This window comes from Oncorhynchus mykiss, chromosome 28, assembly GCF_057628025.1.
Source record: "Oncorhynchus mykiss isolate SJ-2025 chromosome 28, ASM5762802v1, whole genome shotgun sequence".
In the NCBI taxonomy this organism is placed as follows: Eukaryota; Metazoa; Chordata; class Actinopteri; order Salmoniformes; family Salmonidae; genus Oncorhynchus; species Oncorhynchus mykiss.
This window is the reverse complement of record NC_143049.1, coordinates 3,731,063-3,750,753: the sequence shown is the minus strand read 5'-3', so window position 1 is coordinate 3,750,753 and position 19,691 is coordinate 3,731,063. Positions and strand designations below refer to the sequence as shown.

Below are 19,691 nucleotides of genomic sequence, written 5' to 3'. Positions count from 1 at the left end.
ATGTGGCAAAAGGTCGCAAAGTTCAAGGGGGCCGAATACTTTCGCAAGGCACTGTAACTTCTACCCTAGGCAACTTCCCTTAGATGATTGACAGGTAAACACCACTGTAATAGCCTGTATAGTGTTTAATACTAGTGTAATTCCTCTGCTCCAGTCTGTAGGTAAGTGGGGGTGGTAGTCAGGCATGTAAATATCTTTACATTATTCTGATCACTGTGCTTATAAGACAGCATAGTTTCACACTTCCAACATGTATGGCTTGTTTTATCTACTACATTTGCACTATACCATAGTATTGCTGCCACTGATGTTTTTTAAACTATGGTATGTTATACAGTGGGGCAAAAAAGTATCTAGTCAGCCACCAATTGTGCAAGTTCTCCCACTTAAAAATATGAGAGAGGCCTGTAATTTTCATCATAGGTACACTTCAACTATGACAGACTAAATGAGAAAAAAAATCCAGAAAATCACATTGTAGGATTTTTTATGAATTTATTTGCAAATTATGGTGGAAAATAAGTATTTGGTCAATAACAAAAGTTTCTCAATACTTTGTTATATAGGTTTTCACATACTGTTGCTGGTATTTTGGCCCATTCCTCCATGCAGATCTCCTCTAGAGCAGTGATGTTTTGGGGCTGTTGCTGGGCAACACAGACTTTCAACTCCCTCCAAAGATTTTCTATGGGGTTGAGATCTGGACCAAAAAGTTATATTTTGGTTTCATCTGACCATATGACATTCTCCCAATCTTCTTCTGGATCATCCAAATGCTCTCTAGCAAACTTCAGACGGGCCTGGACATGTACTGGCTTAAGCAGGGGGACACGTCTGGCACTGCAGGATTTGAGTCCCTTGCGGCGTAGTGTGTTACTGATGGTAGGCTTTGTTACTTTGGTCCAAGCTCTCTGCAGGGCATTCACTAGGTCCCCCCGTGTGATTCTGGGATTTTTGCTCACCATTCTTGTGATCATTTTGACCCCACGGGGCGAGATCTTGCGTGGAGCCCCAGATCGAGGGAGATCATCAGTGGTCTTGTATGTCTTCCATTTCCTAATAATTGCTCCCACAGTTGATTTCTTCAAACCAAGCTGCTTACCTATTGCAGATTCAGTCTTCCCAGCCTGGTGCAGGTCTACAATTTTGTTTCTGGTGTCCTTTGACAGCTCTTTGGTCTTGGCTATAGTGGAGTTTGGAGTGTGACTGTTTGAGGTTGTGGACAGGTGTCTTTTAAACTGATTACAAGTTCAAACAGGTGCCATTAATACAGGTAACGAGTGGAGGACAGAGGAGCCTCTTAAAGAAGAAGTTACAGGTCTGTGAGAGCCAGAAATCTTGCTTGTTTGTAGGTGACCAAATACTTATTTTCCACCATAATTTGCAAATAAATTCATTAAAAATCCTACAATGTGATTTTCTGGATTTTTTTTCTCATTTTGTCTGTCATAGTTGAAGTGTACCTATGATGAAAATTACAGGCCTCTCTCATATTTTTAAGTGGGAGAACTTGCACAATTGGTGGCTGACTAAATACTTTTTTGCCCCACTGTATTGTATTGCAATATGTCATATAAGAACTGCACACCACGTTCAGTATAGAGAATAACTTTATTGATGCTTCATTTACACAAGCCAGCAATTACAGTCCGACATACTATAGCTCAGACAGTCCACGCTAATTTTCAGAAGAAACAGAAGAACCAAGGCGAAAGAGAGATTTGAATATCACATCATACATACTTTAATTTAATGTTGTTTCCTTAATATCAGAAAGACAGATTTTAATCCAATATTGTCTTATTCCAGGCACAAAGGATTGCATTCTCTAGGTGGAACTAGCCCTCATCTTGTACACAAATTCATAAATCCATAGCTCAAATCCAGGGTTCCCATGAAAGCAAGTTCAAAACATCACCTTAGGGATTTGATCTGGGCCAAATGCCTAACTCTGCATTTACATCCTTCAATCACTTCTCCCCTTGAGAGTCATCCAATATAGAGCAGACAACTTACCTGTGGCAGACTGTCAAAAACAAGCATCACTCATCAACAACACACACAATCCCAGCATTCGCCACCAAAACAAGAAACAACAAGTCTCTCTTGCTCAACTATGACACAAAACACTGGAATACAGATTAAGCTAACATGCCTCACATTTTCTTTCACTTTGATTTATTTAGTAAAAACGTAATTGAGAAACAAAACAGTTCCTTACCCTTGACCCAATAACGTAGTGCATGTTCCTCTACCCCCCCCCCCCCCTCTTTCTCTCCCTGTGTTGATCTTGATCTGACATATTATAGTTGTGGCAGACCAGTACGAGGCGCTGACAGGCTCCATTCACCCCACTCACATACGTCACATGAAAGCAAATAGCTTTTACTGATACAGTAATAAAAGGAAATTAAAAAAATCATATTTACATTGTGATATAATAGTAAAAGTGCACAATTGGGGCTCTCGGATACAAAAAAAAAACAGCAAAAAGACACAAACCATATGCAAAGAAGGATGACAGAACATTTGAATAAAAATGTGGCAAAGAGAAGGCCTCAACGTCACCGTATCACAGCAATACATCAATTCACAGCAATGAATCTCTTATTCTAACGACACCAAAAGTAAAAGGCGACTTTTACTGACCAGAATCAAGACTTACAATTACCACCATCACACCTGCCAATCAATCATATCCTGTGAGTTAATACACAGGTGTCAGCTCGGTAAAGCCAACGGCCCACACACCTGGAGGTTTCCATGGTTACCCCGAGCTACATTGTGTACATGAGCTATACATTGTATGAGTATACAGGTGAGAGGTGCCATTGTCTATGTATGGCACAGAGTTCTATAGAATTTGCATATATGAGGCAAGGCCACTGGGTAAGCAGCACAATAGTAAACAGACTGTTATGATATAAAGCTATAACTGGTTTACATATAATAAAAATCACCCAATATACCACTCACTTATAACAGTCTTTGAGATTTCATCTACTAAGGCATCTGATATCGAGTGCTGTTTCTAGGCACACGCGACATAAGCGGCCGCTATTGGGCCCCCAACCCATGGCAAAATGTGTAGAACTGCATGAAATTAGCTTTAATAATGCAACATTTGCTCTCTGCAAACCAAATCTCGCTTTGGGCCCCCAAAATGCTAGAAAACGGCCCTGCTGATATTGACTAAATCACCCACACACCCAACATCCAAACCAACTATCTAAACTCTATGTAGCAACAAGCACACCACCAAGCACAAGGTATAACATCAGCACACATATCCAACAGTCAAAAATACAAATATAATTTAATAAATTGAACAACAACAAAAAAATCAGTGTGTGTGTGTGTGTGTGTGTGTATAGCAAAGATTCAAGGGAATTATGATGAGTGTCAGTGATAAGAGGTAGGATATGAGAAGAGGAAAGAGATGATATGGAAAGAGTAAGTAAGGGAACCTCTAACAGGAAAAGGAAATAGGAGTCAGCGGAATCAGAGTTCAGACCACAGCAGGAGGTAGCTTCCTAAAATGAATGTCATTTGAAATTAGTGGCAATGAGACAAAACACGACAATGAAAATAAGACGTTTAGTTCTATTTGGACATGGCCTCTGTTTTTGGATAAGCATAGGCCAGCTTGTTTTGTTTTATACCAAACAATCACTGCTTAACGACATATAAAATTGAAGTCATGGAACCACATTCCTACCCTCTGGCATCCAGGTGCTTGATACATTCCATGATACTGTTCCAATTTCCATGATATTATCAAGTGGTTACGAAGAAAGAGGAAGCCATTTTAAGATGGTTGGAATGCATATTGCCTTTTAAAACTGGGTTCTAAGAATTACTGTACCACCCCTTGTCAATCAGTGGCAGATTCCTATGAATTTCTCTCAAGTCTGAATCAAAGCTTTCCTGTTCACTATCACAATTCACTATCTGTCAGTACTTGTCCACCTGAACACCTGAAGGTTAAGGAGATAATCTCTAAAAGCAACACTTTGTTTCATCCACTATCATGACTCCCTATCTGTCCATCAAAGATTGTGCTCTTTGATGTGCAGATAGAGACTATCTCTGGTTCTTAGGAAGAGGAGACAAGGAGCTGCTACTGGCACAAGAATGCATGTGGCCTACACACTGCTGCTAGGCATGTCTAGGGCTGTTACAGTGACCATATTACCGCTGTACCGCCGTTCACAAGTCATGACCACAGTCAAATTCCACGTGACTGTTTAGTCACGGTAACTAGGCTTCTCCAAAACTGCGTGCGCTCTGATGCTGCTGGTGGTCATTAGTAGCCTACCAAACTTGCTAACTGCCTGGTACTCAGCACTCTATTGTCCCTATAATCACTCTGACATCAATGCAAATGTGATCGGAAAATCAAATCAAACACTTCATGAGAGACCATGAGCTCACGTTGCGCAACATTTCTATAGGCTATGCAATTGTGTGAGAAAACAGAGTGATGGCTTCTACTAAAAAGAGGAGGCTCCCATCAGTTTTCTATAGACTAGGCCTACTATATTTATTTCTCAACCTTCCTATTATTAAGCACAATGCTTATCTTTACAACAGGAGTACAGCATACCTGGCAGGCATGAAAATTAACCAGGGGAAAAGAGTCCTCCATTCGCTATTTAAGTGCATAGATTACATCTTTTTTCCCCTGCCCCTGTTCTGAGACAAGTGTATGATAATGGTTCATTCAAAATCAAAACTAATTTCACACATATATTATTTAGTATATGTACAGTAAAGACAAAAATTAAGAATAGTCTGATAACAAATTAAGAATAGTCTGAGAACAATATTATCACTTGTGAATGGTGTATTATCACTTGTGAATGATGCCCAGTGTGTCCAGTAAGACAAGAAACAGTGCATGCCGTTTTTTGGTGAATTTTTCAAATCATAGTCGCACACCTAATGTAGCCTAGCCCATAGGCCTATATGTTTTGATAAGGTTAGAATTACAACTCAAGTGGTCAAATAACTTCTTAGAATTAAGCACATGAATCCCCTTTACAACCGGTGTGGAGAATAACTGACATACATAGGCGGCTTGTGAGTTCCAAGTTTGGGGAAGATAATAAAGCATTACAATCATAATCACATTTGCGGTCCCTCTTCATATCATGTTTCTTTAGACCTGTCTAAAATAAATTATGGATTAATTGTGAAGGTGTAGGCCATATTAAATGGATTTATTAAGACTTTTAAAATGTGTATATATTCCAAAGATCTGCATCAGTGGCTTGTAGGCTGTAAGTGGAAGCCAGGAGATGCTAAATGTGTTTATGTTAATTAACGGTTAATTACCGTGACACCGGCAGTTATTTGCTTGAAAATCACCGGCCGACAAAATGTCATGACCTCCACAACCCTGGCGCATGTCTGCCTGCTCTGATCTGATCCTGCCACGGGCTCCATGAAGGCTCTATCTAAACACAGACATAGTGGTGTCTGGAGGCATACCAGCCAGTCTATGGTTTGGTTTTACATTGAACAACCACCTTAACAAAGTCAACTGGCAGGCATAGATGGATCTGGAGTAGCATAGCAGGAATACCACAATACCAGCACCAGAGTGTTGCTTCATGGGACAATAAGGAAACAAGTGAAACTGAAACTGGGGCTGTGGTCTGAATTTCTAAATTAGTTGCTTCTTGAGAGGAAAAAAAAGGGTTGAGAGTGTGTGCATGTCTATTTGCATCCTTTTTAGAGAGCGCGTGTCTGAAGAATCGTTTTGTGTGAGTGAATGTATTTTAAAGCATGTTTATGTACAAGCCTGTGTGTTTGTGTGTTTGTGGGGTCAGGGCCGGTGGTGGAACTTCTCGTTGTAACGATGGATGGTGACACAGCCGTGGTAAGAGATGGGGCGAGGCATGGCCGCCACGCCGGTGATGATGCCCGTTGCCGGGTCGTAACACAGGATGGAGTCAGAGGCATCGCCGTTCTCACCCCGCCCACCCAGGATGAAGATCTTCCCATTACACACCGACATTCCACAGCTCTCCTGGAGAGAGACAGAGAGAGAGAGAGATAGGGAAAGGAGAGAGAGTGAGCGAGAGGGAGGGAAAGGAGAGAGCAAGAGACAGAGAGAGCAAGAGAGAGCGAGAGAGTCAGGGAAATATGCCTCACCACGGTTGACTTATCGGGGGCTTGACAAAACAAAAACAACTTATTTTTGTGAAATCAAAAAGCTCCAGTTATGATGTAAGGTCAACATTGTATTTGTTTTCATAGACCATTGTTACGTGCAAAACCTCATAGCAGCTCTGAAGTCGAAATGAAACAGAATTTCCAGTGTCTCTGTGCCATAAATGAAATCCTTACCTGTTTGCTGAAGGTGTGCACCACGTGCATCCAGTAGTCCTCCGCAGGGTCGTAGCAGAAGATAGACTTGGTTAGACCACCTGACACATAGATCAGGTTGTTCAGGGAGACCGCCGTGATGCAGCGCTTAGCGATGGGGATGCTTGCCCTTAGCGCCCAGGTGTCTGCCTCTGGATCATAGCACTGGACCTAGAGAGATCACATGGATTGAGTGATTAATGATTGATTGATTATTTTTGGTTTGAAAAAGTGTGGTATGAAACATAGCTTTGAAAGGATAATTGGACTCAGAACATAATGCCTGAAAACCTTATGAAGTACAACATTTATTGTCTTGGTGAAACACTAAGAAACAGATTTATACACTGCTCTTTCCCTGACATAGACTGACCAGGTGATCCCTTATTGATGTCACCTGTTTTATCCACTTCAATCAGTGTAGATGAAGGGGAGAAGACAGGTTAAAGAAGGATTTTTAAGCCTTGAGACAATTGAGACATGGATTGTGTATGTGTGCCATTCAGAGGGTGAATGGGCAAGACAAAAGTGCCTTTGAACGGGGTATGGTAATAGGTGCCTTTGAACAGGGTATGGTAATAGGTGCCTTTGAACGGGGTATGGTAATAGGTGCCTTTGAACGGGGTATGGTAATAGGTGCCTTTGAACGGGGTATGGTAGTAGGTGCCTTTGAACGGGGTATGGTAGTAGGTGCCTTTGAACGGGGTATGGTAATAGGTGCCTTTGAATGGGGTATGGTAGTAGGTGCCTTTGAACGGGGTATGGTAGTAGGTGCCTTTGAACGGGGTATGGTAATAGGTGCCTTTGAACGGGGTATGGTAATAGGTGCCTTTGAACGGGGTATGGTAATAGGTGCCTTTGAACGGGGTATGGTAATAGGTGCCTTTGAACGGGGTATGGTAATAGGTGCCTTTGAACGGGGTATGGTAATAAGTGCCTTTGAACGGGGTATGGTAATAGGTGCCTTTGAACGGGGTATGGTAGTAGGTGCCTTTGAACGGGGTATGGTAATAGGTGCCTTTGAACGTGGTATGGTAATAGGTGCCTTTGAACGGGGTATGGTAATAGGTGCCTTTGAACGGGGTATGGTAATAGGTGCCTTTGAACGGGGTATGGTAATAGGTGCCTTTGAACGGGGTATGGTAATAGGTGCCTTTGAACGGGGTATGGTAATAGGTGCCATGCGCACTGCTTTGAGTGTGTCGCTGCTGGGTTTTTAATCAAGAATGGTCATTATACCCTGATGAAGACAGCTTGTCTGTCGAAACGTTGGTTATTCAATTATTGCATCTGAGCTCCTAGAGTGTGCGGCTCTCCTTTCCCTTTTTCATGTATATCAAGAACGGTCAACAACCGTCTTGGTGGAGTGGTGAGCACTGCTGCCTTGTAGAGGTGGACCTGGTCATAAAGGCTGTTTTAGTCCAGGGTGGAGTGGTGAGCACTGCTGCCTTGTAGAGGTGGACCTGGTCATAAAGGCTGTTTTAGTCCAGGGTGGAGTGGTGAGCACTGCTGCCTTGTAGAGGTGGACCTGGTCATAAAGGCTGTTCTAGTCCAGGGTGGAGTGGTGAGCACTGCTGCCTTGTAGAGGTGGACCTGGTCATAAAGGCTGTTCTAGTCCAGGGTGGAATGGTGAGCACTGCTGCCTTGTATAGGTGGACCTGGTCATAAAGGCTGTTCTAGTCCAGGGTGGAATGGTGGGCCAGGTAAACATTTGGCACAGTCACAGGAAATACTTGTGGTTACCTGCTGTATGGTATCAGGGTGGAAGTTTTTTCGTGGTAGCAGAGTGGAGATAACCACTTGTCCATGGGGGAACGTAGAATAAGCTTTTTCAATCACTCCCTTGAGTGCTGTGGCCACCCTTTCCTGCTATGCTCTCAGGTCATTTGTGCCTGTGTGTATTATTATGTGGCTGAGTGACCCTAGGTTGTCCCCACACAGAAGGTCTAGGGTGTGCTGGGTGTTTGGACACCAGAGTTTAGTGACAGTGTGTTTGGGAAAAAGCTAATTTTCTAGTATATATTTGCTGTTTGAGTACAAAAGGAGTACAATCTGTGACTTGTGTATGTCTTCAGTGGGTGTGGGGGCATTGTCAGGAGGGCTATCAGGGGGGCTGACAGGGAGGGTGCTCAGAGGGGGTGGGATCCCCTGGGCTTGGGGTTCTTCATTTGTCTGTCCGGCCAGCTCTCTAATGAGTTGTTCTCTGACCTTCATCTCTCATGGTCACAAACTGAGCAGGTGCTAAAACACTTGGCTCCTACGCTCCTACACGGACCTCCATAGAGACAGAGAGGTAAAGAGGTGACGGTAAAATAGGCAAGGAGACAAAGAAAACTAGAAAATGACACATAGGGGAATAGGAAGGGCCTCAGAAAACATGACCCCATTGGCCCCATGTGGGTATTCAGATTGGAAAGGTGGGCACAAGCTAGGCCTCCCCTGCCCAACACAGGCAAGCGCACACCATAGCAAAACAGGCCAGCCCATACCAAGCCCAACAGGAACTAGCCCACACCAAGCCCAACAGAGACTGGCCCACAGCAAGCCCAGCACAGGCTAGCCCACACCAAGCCCAGCTAGAAGTCATTCCAGTTCAAGTCTTGTGTGATGTCAATTTTTTATCTTGTACACTACCAATGATGAAGTCTTTAAATATACTTAAATAAGTGCATTTGACATATGACAAATTCAACAGTTTTTCTTTGTAGGCTCAGCCCTGAAATATGTGCTCTCTGTCACCTCTGGCCCCATCTCAAATGGCCCAACAAAATACTTGTAGGGGCTAGTCAACCCTGCCCCTGCAGAGGGGCCAAAATGTATTTCTGTTACAGTACCCAGCGGACTGACTATTGGAATATGTAATACTACTGCAGCCATGTTTGGTATCTATCAAAAAACTTGTCAGACGAGGAGAACATTGATGCCATCTACTGTATATGGATGCATGATCTCTGTGACACTGTATTCAAGGACATCTTTTATCCTCTCAGAGATGATCTATTGTACCCAGCCCACCCCCTCAGGTCATCACACATAGATGTGACTTTCATCACATTAACTGGAGAGTCTTATTACGGGTCACGTGATGTACACAGTGTACAGTGCCTTCGGAAAGTATTCACACCATTTTACTTTTTCCACATTTTGTTATGTTAGAGCTTTATTCTAAAACGGATTAATTAAAAAAATCCTCAGCAATCTACACACAATATCCCATAATGACAAAGTGAAAACAGGTTTTTAGACATTTTTGCAAATGTATTAAAGAACAAAAACAGAAATACCTTACTTACATACAGTACCAGTCAAAAGTTTGGACACACCGACAGGGTCACCAGATAAGCACCATCACACCACCTCCTCCATGCTTCCCGGTGGGAACCACACATGTGGAGATCATCCCTTTACCTACTCTGCGTCTCACAAAGACAAGGCGGTTTAAACCAAAAATCGCAAATTTGGACTCATCAGACCAAAGGACAGATTTCCACCGGTCTAATGTCCATTGCTTGTGTTTCTTGGCCCAAGCAAGTTTCTTCTTATTATTTGTGTCCTTTAGGAGTGGTGTCTTTGCAGCAATTCGATCATGAAGGCCTGATTCACGCAGTTTCCTCTGAACAGTTGATGTTGAGATGTGTCTGTTACTTGAACTCTGTGAAGCATTTATTTGGGCTGCAATTTCTGAGGCTGGTACAATAACTCTAAATGAACTTATCCTCTGCAGTAGAGATAACTCTGGGTCTTCAGTTCCTGCAGCGGTCCTCATGAGAGCCAGTTTCATCCATAGCGCTTGATGGTTTTTGCGACTGCAGTTGAGGAAACTTTCAAAGTTCTTAAACTTTTCTAGAATGACTGACCATGTTTTAAAGTAATGATGGATTGTCGTTTCTCTTTGCTAATTTGAGCTGTTCTTGCCATAATATGGACTTGGTCTTTTACCAAATAGGGCTATCTTCTGTATACCACCTCTACCTTGTCACAACACAACTGACTGGCTCAAACGCAATAAGGAAAGAAATTCCACAAAATAACTTCGAACAATTTTAACAAGACACATCTGTTAATTGAAATGCATTCCAGGTGACTACCTGGTTATTACAAGATTCCACATGTTATTTCATAGTTCTGATGTCTTCAATATTATTCTACAATGTAGAAAATAGTAAAAAAATAAAGAAAAACCTTTGAATGAGTAGGTGTGTCCAAACATTTGACTGGTACTGTAAGTATTCAGACCCTTTCCTATGAGACTCGAAATTGAGCTCAGGTGCATCCTGTTTCCATTGATAAGGATGATCAATGGAAACAGGATGCACCTGAGCTCAATTTCGAGATGTTTCTACAACTTGATTGGAGTCCACCTGTGGTAAATTCAATTGATTGGACATGATTTGGAAAGACACACACCAGTCTATATAAAGGTCCCACAGTTGACTGTGGATGTCAGAGCAAAAACCAAGCCATGAGGTTGAAGGAATTGTCCATAGAGGATAGTGTCGAGGCACAGATCTGTGGAAGGGTACCAACAAATTCTGCAGCATTGAAGGTCCTCAAGAAACAGTGGCCTCCATCAAGAAGAAGTTTGGAACCACCAAGACTCTTGGGGGGGGGGGGGGGGAGATTGGTCAGAGAGGTGACCAAGATCCCAATGGTCACTCTGACAGAGCTCCAGATGGGAGAAGCTTCCAGAAGGGCAACCACCTCTGCAGCACTCCACCAAATGCCTTCATGGTAGAGTGGCCAGATGGAAGCCACTCCTCAGTAAAAGGTACATGACAGCCCGCTTAGAGTTTGCCAAAAGGCACCTAAAGGACTCTCAGACCATGAGAAACAAGATCCTCTGGTCTGAAAAAAAACAAGTTTGAATTCTTTGGCCTGAGTGCCAAGCATCATGTCTGGAGGAAACCTGGCACCATCCCTACGGTGAAGCATGGGGGTGGCAGCATTATGCTGTGGGGATGTTTTTGAGTCAAGGAGTCTGAATACTTTCCGAATATACTGTATATGATAAATATCACCCAAATACACTTTTGTAAAAATATATGTAGGATAGTAACAACTTGGTTGCATTTCTGATACAATGTATCATGTTCCTTGTATAACTTTAAGGCTTGAAAACTATGCAATTTATGCATTGAACTAAATTGCAATGAATAAATTATATAAATAAATACATTCATATTAAATAGAAAAAAAGCATCGGCCCAATGTGGGCAGCCTACATGGGGCCAATATTTTAGTCCGCATTGAGCCAATGTGGGTATGTTTGCTGGGAAAAGCTTTGTTCAGGCAAAGTGAGGGCTGTCTTCGCCTAATATGGGCCGCCAACACTGGGCCACACTTAATGCCAATGTGGAGTGGATGAACATAGGCGCATTGGCCCAATATTGGCAGCCTACATGGGCCAACATTGTGCCAATGTGGACATGTTTTCTGGGAATACACAGGATAATGAGATATAAAGCTATTCAACAATTAGAACCCAGCCCAAGTGTGATCCCTGTGCTACCTGAGACCGCTTCAGAGACAGAGACACTGCAGCCGTTGTTGTCTGTGTGCATGTATCAGACACCACCAGTTGTTCAAAGAAGAGAATAGAGAAACCCTACTGCCAATCTAATTCCAGGAGATATGATTGTCCTAGATTTTGAGTTCAGTTTACATCCGGGCTCCAGCCACCTAACCAACAAAGGCTGTCTGCAGTCTCCATAGGGGGTGTTCCTTACAGTAGATAAACACAGCATCCTGCATGTCTGTGGAAAGCCCTGTCTGCTCTCTGTAAATTTGATATACAGTAAAAGTGTATGTTCAAGACTACTGTCTAATTTAACAGTCTCTCAAACCATACTATTCTGTATTGACTAACTTCTAAGGCTCTAATTTCACTCATATCTTTATCCTCTGGCAAATGCCTGCCACCAATACTTTCAGTCTTTGTGTGTCCTCAAACTTAAAGCTTCTCCTTTAAATAACGCCCCACACATTTCTAATAGTATAGGCTAAAATGGGGAATATTCAAGACATAATATCACTAATATTGTTTAACTTCACTGTATTCTGTGCTCACTAAACATCGTCAAAACAAAGGAGATGATCGGGGACTTCAGGAAACAGCAGAGGAAGCACTCCACTATCCACATGGAAGAGACAGCAGTGGAGAAGGTGGAAAGTTTTAAGTTCCTGGGTGTACACATCACAGACAAATTGAAATGGTCCACCCACACAGACAGTGTGGTGAAGAAGGCTCAACAGCGCCTCTTCAACCTAAGGAGGCTGAAGAAATGTGACTTGTCACCCAAAACCCTGACAAACTTCTACAGATGCACAATCGAGAGCATCCTGTCGGGCTGAATCACAGCCTGGTACGGCAACTGCACCGCTCTCAACTGCAAGGCTCTCCAGAGGGTCTCCAGAGGTCTGCACAACGCATCACCGGGGGCAAACTACCTGCCCTCCATGACACCTACACCACCCGATGTCACAGGAAGGCCAAAAAGATCATCAAGGACAACAACCACCCGAGCCACTGCCTGTTCACACCGCTATCATCCAGAAGGCGAGGTCAGTACAGGTGCATCAAAGCTGGGACCGAGAGACTGAAAAACAGCTTCTATTTCAAGGCCACCAGACTGCTTAACAGCAATCACTAACTCAGACAGGCTGCTGCCTACATTGAGACCCAATCCTTGGACACTTTAATAAATGGATCACTAGTCACTTTAAACAATTCCAATTTAAATGATTCCACTTTAATAATGTTTACATATCTTACATTACCCATATCAAATGTACAGTTGAAGTCGGAAGCTTACATACACCTAAGCCAAATACATTTAAACTCAGTATTTCACAATTCCGGACATTTAATCCTAGTAAAAATTCCCTGTTTTAAGTCAGTTAGGATCACCACTTTATATTAAGAATGTGAAATGTCAGAATAATTGTAGAGAGAATGATTTATTTCAGTTTTTATTTTTTTCATCACATTCCAAGTGGGTCAGAAGTTTACATACACTCAATTAGTATTTGGTAGCATTGCCTTTAAATTGTTTAACTTGGGTCAAACATTTTGGGTAGCCTTCCACAAGCTTCCCACAATACGTTGGGTGAATTTTGGCCCATTCCTCCTGACAGAGCTGGTGTAACGGAGTCAGGTTTGTAGGCCTACTTGCTCGCACACGCTCTTCCAGTTCTGCCCACAAATGTTCTATGGGATTGAGGTCAGGGCTTTGTGGTGGCCATTCCAATAGCTTGACTTTGTTGTCCATAATCCATTTTTCCACAACTTTGGAAGTATGCTTTGGGTCATTGTCCATTTGGAAGACCCATTTGCCACCACAAGCTTTAACTTCCTGACTGATGTCTTGAGATGTTGCTTCAATATATCCACAAAATTTGCCATTTTCCTACCTCATGAAGCCATCTATTTGTGAAGAGCACCAGGCCCTCCTGCAGCAAAGCACCCTCACAACATGATGCTGCCACCCCCGTGCTTTATGGTTGGGATGGTGTTCTTCGGCTGGCAAGCCTACCCCAAACATAACGATGGTCATTATGGCCAAACAGTTCTATTTTTGTTTCATCAGACCAGAGGACATTTCTCCAAAAAGTATGATCGTTGTCCCTATGTGCAGTGGCAAACCGTAGTCTGGCTTTTTTTATGGCGGTTTTGGAGCAGTGGCTTCTTCCTTGCTGAGTGGCCTTTCAGCTTATGTCTATATAGGACTCGTTTTTACTGTGGATGTAGATACTTTTGTACCTGTTTCCTCCAGCATCTTCACAAGGTCCTTTGCTGTTGTTCTGGGATTGATTTAAACTTTTCGCATCAAATACGTTCATCTCTAGGAGACCGAACACGTCTCCTTCCTGAGCGGTATGACGGCTGCGTGGTCCCATGGTGTTTATACTTGCATACTATTGTTTGTACAGATGAACGTGGTACCATCAGAAATTTGGAAATTTCTCCCAATGAGGAAACATTGCTCCCAAGGATGAAATTGCTCCCAAGGATGAACCAGACACGTGGAGGTCTACATTATTTTTCTGAGGTCTTGGCTGATTTCTTTTGATTTTCCCATGATGTAAAGCAAAGAGGCACAGAGTTTGAAGGTAGGCCTTGAAATATATCCACAGGTACACCTCCAATTGACTCTAATGATGTCACTAGCCTATCAGAAACTTCTAAAGCCATGACATTTTCTGGAATTTTCCAAGCTGTTTAAAGGCACAGTCAACTTAGTTTATGTAAACTTCTGACCCACTGGAATTGTGATACAGTGAATTATAAGTGAAATAATCTGTCTGCAAACAATTGTTGAAAACATTTATTCTGTCATGCACAAAGTAGATGTCCTAACCGACTTCCCAAAACTATAGTTTGTTAACAAGAAATTTGTGGAGTGGTTGAAAAACAAGTTTTAATGACTCCCACCTTAGTGTATGTAAACTTCCGACTTCAACTGTATATACTGTATTTTATACCATCTATTGCACTTTGCCTATGCTGCTTGGCCATCGCTCATCCACATACTTACATGTACATATTCTCATTCACCACTTTAAATTTGTGTGTATTAGTTAGTTGTTGGGGAATTTTTAGATGACTTGTTAGATATTACTGCACTGTCGGAACTAGAATAACAAGCATTTCTGCTAACAATGTGTATGTGACCAAAACATTTTGATTGGATTTGATCCATTATGACCACCACTGTAGTCTTGGCCCTTCACTAGTCCTCCATCTAGCTATAGGTAGGTGTGGTGATGTACCTTGCCTCGTCCTCCATCCTCCCTCCAGCTATAGGGCCATTCCCAAGACCCCGTCCTCTCTCCAACTATGGGGAGGTGTGGTGATATACCTTGCCTAGTCCTCCATCCAGCTATAGGGCCATTCCCTAGTCCTCCGTCCTCCCTCCAACTATGGGGAGGTATGGTGATATACCTTGCCTAGTCCTCCATCCAGCTATAGGGCCATTCCCTAGTCCTCCGTCCTCCCTCCAACTATGGGGAGGTGTGGTGATATTGCTCTCTGTCTGATGTCACAACACCTCCAATGACAACTGATGAACTATAAAAGGTGTCTCATTAAACCTCATTAAAATATTGCCTATTTTAACATGGAAAACATGGTATGACTCATCTGACTCTGGTATCACTCGCTGTACTTGATCTGAATAAACCTCCACCTTATTCAACCCTTGTGTTGTAATGTCAGTCTGGGTTATTAGACAGTGTTATTGGACCGAGGTGTAGCGTAGGCGCAAATCTCACAAGTACTTGATTCCAAAATCAGATTCCCTGTTTACTGTTATGAATGCACAAGGGGAGGGGTGGTGATAGTGGTGGTGGAGACAGAGGGTTGTTGATGTACTGTATAAGCGTAACTGTTATGAACTGTGTAAAGAATTTTCTCTTGAATGACAAATAAAGACAGTAAAGGTAAGTTAACAACATTCATTCATTACTGGGATTTAGGTTGATATCTAAAAGGTATGGTGTGTATCAAACCTTTCATATTATCCATGATTATCTAACGTGTGTGGTGTATCTACGAAAGTTTAAGGTGCATCTTAGCCAGTTATCCATGTGTATGGTGTACCCTATGGGTCTACCCACCTTATCAGAGCAAGTGTTGTCATCGGGCCCTCCCCCGATGACAAAGAGCTTCCCAGCACAGCTGGACACGGCCGGAGAACTGACCGCCTCCTTCATGGGAGCCACCTCTGTCCAGCGGTTAGAGAAGGAGTCATAGCACTCCACACTGCTCAGACGACTCTGACCGTCATACCCTCCCACTGCATAGACCTGTACAGAGAACACACATATAATCACAGTGGTTAGAACAATATTGATTAGCGTTTGCATTGGCTACAATGCACAAACACCTCTGGTAAGAATTCCCCTGCCAAGAGTGCTCAACCTGTGCACACACAAAATCCTGCCTAAGCACTGCATATACAGCACCAGTCAAAAGTTTGGACACACCTACTCATTCAAGGGTTTTTCTTTATTTGACTATTTTCTACATTGTAGAATAATAGTGAAGACATCAGAACTATGAATAAACGCATATGGAATCACGCAGTAACCAAAAAAGTGTTAAACAAATCAAAACATATTTTATATTTGAGATTCTTCAAATAGCTACCCTTTGCCTTGATTACAGCTTTGCACACTCTCGGCATTCTCTCAACCAGCTTCATGAGGTAGTCACCTGGAACGCATTTCAATTAACATGTGTGCCTTGTTATAAGTTAATTGACCTTCAGTGAAATGCATTCCAGGTGACTACCTCATGAAGCTGGTTGAGAGAATGACAAGAGTGTGCAACAAGGCAAAGGATGGCTACTTTGAGGAATCTCAAATATATCATATATTTTGACACTTGTTGTTTGTTTAACACTTGTTTGGTTACTGGTACTGAATGACACATACGAACACACGCATCCATGCACGCACAGTGCCATTGTCTGTGGCATAGAGACAGGTTTGTTTACAAGAAGCCACTGTTCCATGTGTGTATACCAGTTCCTGCCTCTTGAGGTAGAACCAGTCAATCCAGTAAACGGTATAAGATGACCTAATTCATGCTTAAAAAAATTAAAAAATAAATGTCACCTTTATTTAACCAGGTAGGCCAGTTGAGAACAAGTTCTCATTTACAACTGCGACCAGACCAAGATAGAGCAAAGCAGTGCGAGCGACAGCGACATCAACAACAACACAGAGTTACACATGGAATAAACAAACGTACCGTCCAATAACACAATAGAAAAGTCTATATACAATGTGTGCAAATTAAGTAAGATTAGGGAGGTAATGTGTGATAGATGTGTGATAGATGTGCAGAAGATGAATGTGCAAGTAAAGATACTAGGGTGCAAAGGCACAACAAAATAAATAACAGTATGGGGATGAGGTAGTTGGGTGGGCTATTTACAGATAGGCTATGTCCCGGTGCAATGATCTATAAGCTGCTCTGACAGCTGATGCTTAAAGTTAGTGAGGGAGATATGGGTCTCCAACTTCAGTGATTTTTGCATTTCGTTCCAGTCATTGGCAGCATAGAACTGGAAGGAAAGGCGGCCAGAGGAGGAAATGGCTTTGGGGATGACCAGTGAAATATTCCTGCTGGAGCGCGTGCTACGGGTGGGTGCTGCTATGGTGACCAGTGAGCTAAGATAAGGCTGGGCTTTACCTAGCAAAGACTTATAGATGACCTGGAGCCAGTGGGTTTGGCGAAGAATATGAAGCGAGGGCCAGCCAATGAGAGCCAGCCAACGAGAGCATACAGGTCGTAGTGGTGGGTAGTATATGGGGCTTTGGTAACAAAACGCATGGCACTGTGATAGACTGCATCCAATTTGCTGAGTAGAGTGTGGAGGCTTTTTTGTAAATGATATCGCCAAAGTCAAGGATAGTCAGTTTTACGAGGGTATGTTTGGCAGCATGAGTGAAGGATGCTTTGTTGCGAAACAGAAAGCTGATTCTAGATTTAATTTTGGATTGGAGATGCTTAATGTGAGTCTGGAACGAGAGTTTACAGTCTAACCAGACACCTAGGTATTTGTAGTTGTCCACATATTCTAAGTCAGAACCGTCCAGAGTAGTGATGCTAGACGGGGGGCAGATGCAGGCAGTGATCGGTTGAAAAGCATGCATTTAGTTTTACTTGCATTTAAGAGCAGTTGGAGGCCACGGAAGGAGAGTTGTATGGCATTGAAGCTCGTCTGGAGGTTAGTTAACACAGTGTCCAAAGAAGGGACAGAAGTATACAGAATGGTGTCGTCTGCGTAGAGGTGGATCAGAGAATCACCAGCAGCAAGAGCGGCATCATTGATGTATACAGAGAAAAGAGTCGGCCCGAGAATTGAACCCTGTGGCACCCCCATAGACTTCCAGAGGTCCGGACAACAGGCCCTCCGATTTGACACACTAAACTCTGTCTGAGAGTAGTTGGTGAACCAGGCGAGGCAGTCATTTGAGAAACCAACTATTTATGACTTTATTACAACTGGCACCATAACCCTCCTATTTGTGTGTGTGTCACAGGTAATATATGAAAGACATAGCAGACAGTAATCACATCAGATAAGCTCTTCAACTCAATCACACTACACCACGTACGCACGCACGCGCACATGCACATTCACACATACATCCAATTTCCAAATTCCGGTCTGGAGTGGATGGCTGATTTAAACTCATTTCATGTTCAGAACCTTTGAATGCGAATTCATTGGGTTTCACATATCTTTCACCCGAGTCATTCATGTATAATCGCAGTTTTCCGTGAAATAGCATGAGAACATTGTTTAGTCAACAATACATCAGATAATGATGGGCTCACCATTTAGTCATTTTAACTACCATTTAATTCAATAGCAAAAAATACACATTTCAAAACTGTTCTTTTTGAACTGCTGAATAGAAAGAATTGTCAATGGTAAATAAGATTTTCCATGTAGTATTTGACTAAAACGTGACAGTCCCCTCCCTGGTGGTTGATGTTAACCAGTTAGAGCTCTAGGGGCGCTATTTCATTTTTGGATAAAAAACGTTCCCGTTTTAAGCGTGATATTTTGTCACGAAAAGATGCTCGACTATGCATATTCTTGACAGTTTTGGAAAGAAAACACTCTGAAGTTTCAGAATCTGCAAAGATTTTGTCTGTAAGTGCCCCAGAACTCATTCTACAGGCGAAACCAAGATGATGCATCACCCAGGAATTAGCAGAATTTCTGAAGCTCTGTTTTCCATTCTCTCCTTACATGGCTGTGATTGCGCAACGAATGAGCCTACACTTTCTGTCGTTCGCCCAAGGTCTTAGCAGCATTGTGACGTATTTGTAGGCATATCATTGGAAGATTGACCATAAGAGACTACATTTTCCAAGTGTCCGCCTGGTGTCCTGCGTCGAATTCGGTGCGCAATTGCCAGCTGCTTCTACTTTACCATTTGATTCAGGGGAGAAAGCATGTGTCCAAGAACGATGTATCAATGAAGAGATATGTGAAAAACACCTTGATGATTGATTCTAAACAACGTTTGCCATGTTTTCAGTCGATATTATGGAGTTCATTTGGAAAAAAGTTTGCGTTTTGAGGACTGAATTTATGGATTTTTTTTGGTAGCCAAATGTGATGTATAAAACGGAGCTATTTCTAATACACAAGGAATCTTTTTGGAAAAACTGAGCATCTGCTATCTAACTGAGAGTATCCTCATTGAAAACATCAGAAGTTCTTCAAAGGTAAATGATTTTATTTGAAGGCTTTTATGTTTTTGTTAATGTTGCGTGCTGGATGCTAACGCTAATG

The 19,691-nt window shown here is 42.5% G+C and overlaps 1 protein-coding gene and 1 long non-coding RNA gene across 2 annotated transcripts in view; one reads left to right on the top strand and one right to left on the bottom strand.

Annotated features, from left to right (window-relative positions):
• Positions 1-1,592: 1,592 nt before the first annotated feature.
• The window catches only part of LOC110508347 (kelch-like protein 24), a 52,539-nt gene continuing 34,440 nt past the window's right edge, over positions 1,593-19,691 (bottom strand). Inside the window, exons 6-8 of the mRNA XM_021588796.3 lie at positions 15,988-16,176; positions 6,355-6,543; positions 1,593-6,034 (exon numbers count right to left, since the gene is read on the bottom strand). Coding sequence (XP_021444471.3) covers positions 5,831-6,034; positions 6,355-6,543; positions 15,988-16,176 — 582 coding nt within the window. The 3' untranslated portion in view covers positions 1,593-5,830. The remainder of the gene's footprint in view (positions 6,035-6,354; positions 6,544-15,987; positions 16,177-19,691) is intronic.
• The window catches only part of LOC149970667 (uncharacterized), a 271,764-nt gene continuing 271,558 nt past the window's right edge, over positions 19,486-19,691 (top strand). The window contains exon 1 of the long non-coding RNA XR_016492960.1: positions 19,486-19,624. This is a non-coding gene — a long non-coding RNA (uncharacterized LOC149970667). The remainder of the gene's footprint in view (positions 19,625-19,691) is intronic.